At 34.2% G+C, this 5,413-nt stretch overlaps 1 protein-coding gene across 1 annotated transcript; it reads left to right on the top strand.

Moving 5' to 3' along the window:
- Positions 1 to 402: 402 nt before the first annotated feature.
- LOC112710865 (uncharacterized) lies at positions 403 to 2,985 on the top strand. Its single transcript, XM_025763300.3, has 3 exons — positions 403 to 948; positions 1,032 to 1,107; positions 1,182 to 2,985. Exons 1-3 carry the CDS (start codon positions 919 to 921, stop codon positions 2,756 to 2,758), a joined length of 1,683 nt encoding a protein of 560 aa, XP_025619085.1. The 5' UTR covers positions 403 to 918; the 3' UTR covers positions 2,759 to 2,985.
- Positions 2,986 to 5,413: the final 2,428 nt, after the last annotated feature.

The following is a 5,413-nucleotide window of genomic DNA, read 5'->3' as shown; positions in this document are numbered from 1 at the left end:
TAAACCAAATATATAATTGTAATCTATAAAAACTAAAAAATTATACAGAAATAAAAATCTCCAAATTATATAAAGATTTTGTACCACACTACTAGTAATAATCTAACTGATCGGTTTTTTACTTTTTTACTTTCGAAAATTGAACAGATTTTATGTGGTTCTTTTCAAGTGAAAATTAAAGTAATTTTGAAACTGGGAAAAATATTCTGAAATATTTGCTAATTAAAAAAAAAAAAAAGAAAACTAGCAAGAGAGTTGTTTCTGAGCCCAATCCAAGAAGGTCCGGCCCAAAAGGAAGGTCCAATGACCCTTTTGCCCCCCACCCATTGGATTAAGCTAAAATCTGAAAAGTCGGTCATAGCTGTCAGAAAAATATATTATAAAAGATATTTATAAAAACGAAAGCTCATCACCATTTTTTCTTTATTAGAAAAAAAAAAGCCGAAAAAGAGAGTTGCTTGAAATAAATTAGGCGCAAGAGTGGCAGTATTAAGCAGTGAAGAAAGCACTTGAGAAAAATTGAACACGCTCACTTGGGTTCACTCTCTTTCTCTCTCTCTCTCTCTCTCTTGCTGTCTTGTTTTTTGTTATATATAAAACCAGAAACAAGAAAGTGTAAAGCCAGCTAATAGTTATTCGTAGTTGATGAGCGGGTGTACTATTAAGTGTGCCTCAAAGTACGGATAATTATTTTGTGTTCAACGGAAACAAACATTTGTTGTGTTATTTTCAGTGTTGCTTGTTGCTGCTGCAAGCCAAACAAAAGAAAGAAGAGATAAGAGTGTTTGGTTGTGTGTGTGTGTCCCCTTTTGAGTACCAACAATAATCTCTCTCTAAAAAAAGAAGATATCTTTATATGTAACAACTTCTACTACTTCACTTCACCCTTGTATCACTTTGAGACTCTACTCTTCAAGGATGAGTAAACAAGACATGATGAGAATTCAGGTGAACATCTTAACTGAATTTGTAAACAGAAGTCTTCCCTTTTGATAATTTGTTAACTGATTTATTTTTTGGTGTACATGTAGAATTGTATTCTGAAGGTGAATATCCACTGTGATGGGTGTGAGCAGAAAGTAAAGAAACTGCTTCAGAAAATAGACGGTACATTCTTGTTTCTGTTTTGCTTTTGCTTTTTCAAGTTGTTAGTATAACTAATTAGTTGTTGGTGGTGGCAGGTGTGTATTCAGTGAATATAGATGCTGAGCAAGGGAAGGTTGTGGTGTCAGGCCATATAGATCCAGCAAAGCTCATAAAGAAGCTCAAGAGAGGAGGCAAACATGCTGAACTATGGAGCCAGAAAGGAGGAGGAGGAGGCGGAGGAGGAGGAGGCGGCATCATGTTCAACCAGAACTTCCCCATTAACCCACAACAGTTCAAGAACTTGCAAATTGATCCCTCCAAGATGATGGCCGCAGCATCAGCAGGAGGAGGAGGAGGAGGAGGAAAGAACAATAAGGGGCAAAATGGTCATAAAGGAGGAGGAGGTGGTGGTGGTGGTGGTGGTGGTGGTGGTGGTGGTGGTGGTCAAATAGCAAACTTTCAAAACATGAAGGGGACAAAAGATCTCAAGGGACAGGGGAAGGATCAGAAATCTGTCAAGTTTAACTTATCCGATAATGAGGATTATGATGAAAGTGATGATGGTCTTGATGATTTTGATGATGAGTTCGATGATGAGGATTTTGATGATGACGAATATGATGATGAGGACGAGGAAGAAGAATATGGCCATGGACATGGTGGACATGGGCATGGTAATCCCATGATGAATAACAAGATGATGCCCATGATGATGGCCAATGCCCGTGGGCCACATGGGCCTGCTGGCATGATGATGAATGGGCCTGCCATGAACAGCCATAAAGGCAATGCCTTTGGTGGCGGTGGTGGTGGGGGAGCCAAGAAAGCTGCTGATGTCATGGATCTCCCTATGCAAATGAAGGGCAAAGATGGAAATGGGGGAAAGAAAGGTGGTGGTGGAGATGGTGGTAAAAACAACAAAGGAGGAAAGAATAACAAGGGGGGTGGCGGTGGTGGTGGTGGTGGTGGTGGAGATAACAAGAAAAAGGGTGGCAAATCAAAAAGTGGTGGTGGTGGCGGTGGCTTCCTTGTTAAGTTATTAGGTCTTGGAGGAAAGAAAAGCAAGAAAGGGGCAACCGACAAAACAAACAAGAACAACAAAAGCAATGGGAATGGTGGGAACAAGGGCAAAGATGGAAAGAAAAATGGGGGTGGGAAATTGGACAAAGTTGACTTCGATTTTGATGATTTTGATATTCTCCCTCCTAGTAGTGGCAAAAGTGGAAAGGGTGGGAGTGGTGGTGGCAAGGGGGGTAATAATAATGGTCATCATCATGGCGGTAGTGGTAATAATGGCAACATGGGCCAAATGGGTCAGAAAGGCCCAATGGGACAAATGGGCCAGATGGGGAATATTCCGGCAGTGCAAGGGTTGCCGGCGGCCGCAATGAATGGTGGTGGCTACTATCAAGGGATGCAAATGCAACAACCAAATCCATATAACATGCAACAACAATATATGGCCATGATGATGAACCAACATCAACAACAGCAGCAACATCAACATCAACAAGCAAACATGAATATGTATCCACCACAACACATGATGTATGGTGGTGGTGGCATGAGGCCGTACATGATGCCACCGCCACCCATGCCGTTACATCCCATGGCTGATCCCATGACACATGTTTTCAGTGATGAGAACACCGAGAGCTGCACCATCATGTAGTAGGTAGTAGTACTGTATAAAGTTTTAGTACTAGTTGGCTTAGTTTGTTTTTTTTTTTTTTCTCAAGGGTTATTATTGTCATCTTGCCTAGTGGTTCCATTAAATTTTGTTGTAGACTCTGGAAGTAGTGGTAAAATATTAGAGGGGGAGGGGGAAGGAGAAAAAGAAAAAAGTGTAAGATTTTTAGGATAATTTGATATATCATATGTTTTTTGTTTGCATTTTAATTTTGGTACCGTGTCCTACGTGAAAACAAACTTATATGTTGTAGAGTGGGACATGGTTTGGTTGCTGCCACTGCAAGGCAACGACAGAAAAACTCACATGGCCTTTGCTGAAAATTAAATTGGAGCCATGTGCCTTGTAAAATCCAAATTGCTCTTTAGGGTTCCTTATGTGGGCTATTGCTAATTAGCCACCTTGCTAAATATATGCTTTTCACACGGGCAAGTTGATCACAACGCTGAAATTTGTTGAATTATGTAATAAAACTTTGGTTCATGTTTCAAGGCTGTCATGTAGGGAATGCTCAGGTTTAGCTTACAAGTACCATTGGGAACTTTTTCTTTTTAATATTGTATTACTAGAGGTGAAATTCTTCATTATGAACCAAACTGTGTGTTAAACACAACTATGGCCATTTACAAAACGTCAGTGACGTTTTGTATTTTTTTAATCAAAATAATATTTTTTTTAACAAAACGTCAGCGACGTTTTGTTCTTTCATGATCAAAAAATTTTTTTTATTACAAAACGTCAGTGACGTTTTGTATTTTTTTAATTAAAATAATATTTTTTTAACAAAACGTCAGCGACGTTTTCTTCTTTTATGATCAAAAATTTTTTTTATTACAAAACGTCAGTGACGTTTTGTACTACTACCACAACTGTGTAAAACACCAAAATGATCAAATACTTTTGTATTTCACATTAAAATTATTCATATATAAAAATTTTAGCCTACCATTGGCGGTAGTTAACTAGAGTATTTATGGATTTTTTTAAATAAATTAATTAATTTTTATGTTTATATTTATGTGTATTTTTCAAACTGTTCATTCCTTAACATTTTCATAAAAAACATAATAAATTTTAATTATATAGTACAAAAATTTTTGCAACACATAAAATTTTCTTAAAAGAGTTCAACTTAATATACGTCTTATCTAAACTAAACACATAATTATATTTTAATAAACATGCATCTAAACTTTGTGTTTTTTTGTTTTTTATTTTTTTCTTTCAAAATTTTTATGTTTATCATAAAAAAATTCATATTTATTGCCAAAAAAAAAAACATAATAACGTAAGTTTTTTTTTGTATTTTGCTTTTATCTACAAATTTTTATATAAACAAGTTATCTAAATAAATATTTGGGATTTATATTTATGCAAATCCAACAATTTCAAATACCACAAAACTTTTATCCGTTTTACCATAATAAGTTGCTTTTATTGCTTCTTGCAATACTTTTATTATTTCTACAGTATCCGTTTTAATCAACGGAAAGATCTTCACACATATGACACGGTAATTAAGTTATCGGTAATCACTCAAAATTGATGTAGTTAAGCAAGTGTACAGAATATTATACCTTTTAACCTTTTAAACATCCTTTTGTATGCAAAGTGAGATACAAATTATATTTGTTGAATTTTTTGTATTTTTTATAGTACTTAAGATGATCTGACTCTAATATCTTATACTCAATATTTCGATAAATACTATAATCATTTACACTCAATACAACTTTTTCTTTATTCCTTAATACAGCTTCATCATTTTTTTCATGAAGCATACATAGAATGTCTTTTTTATCTTTTCTTTTCATCTCTTTTCTATAATTTTAAAAAGCTGAATTTAATTATGTGAGAAATCAAATAAAAGCCATAAGCCAAAAAAGATAAGCCAGACAAATTTGAGAAAAGTCTTAATATTCATTGTATTGTAATAGTATTTTAGTTGTTTGAACTATGATTAGTTATTTTATTTTAAGTTGGGTTAGTACTTAAAAATTGTAAGGTTGTGAGAACCAAACTGATCAATAAACCGGTAAAATAACTGATTTACTGATTCAATGGTTCGATCGGAGTTCAACCAGGGTTTAACCGGTTTAATTAAACATTCATCAAAAATTTAATATATAATTTCAAATATTTAAATTTGATAATTTCTAACCTAATCAAATCTAAAATTTCAAAATTTACCATAATGTTCTACAACCAAAAAAAATATTAACAACAAAATCTCCAACTAAATACAGGCACTAATCATCACTAATCAGTAATCATCAGAAAATCAGCAACAAGCCAACAATATATCATCAAGCAACAACATCATCATCATTTCAGAAAATCAACAATTCAAAATAAGCAAACATTAACAAAATCAACTCAACAACTCATAATTAAACCCAGCAATTCACAATTAAACCCAACTCCAATTCAGAAATAAATAAAGGCACTAATCATCACTAAACAGTAATCATCAGAAAATCCACAAACAGCCAACAATATATCATCAAGCAACAACATCATCATCATTTTAGAAAATCAGCAATTTAGAATAAGCAAACATCAACAAAATCAGTATTATTAACTCAACAACTCATATTAAACCCAAATAACTCATAATTAAACCCAACTCCAATTCAA

Source organism: Arachis hypogaea, chromosome 9 (genome assembly GCF_003086295.3).
Source record: "Arachis hypogaea cultivar Tifrunner chromosome 9, arahy.Tifrunner.gnm2.J5K5, whole genome shotgun sequence".
NCBI lineage: Eukaryota > Viridiplantae > Streptophyta > Magnoliopsida > Fabales > Fabaceae > Arachis > Arachis hypogaea.
This window is presented reverse-complemented; position numbering and strand designations above follow the sequence as displayed.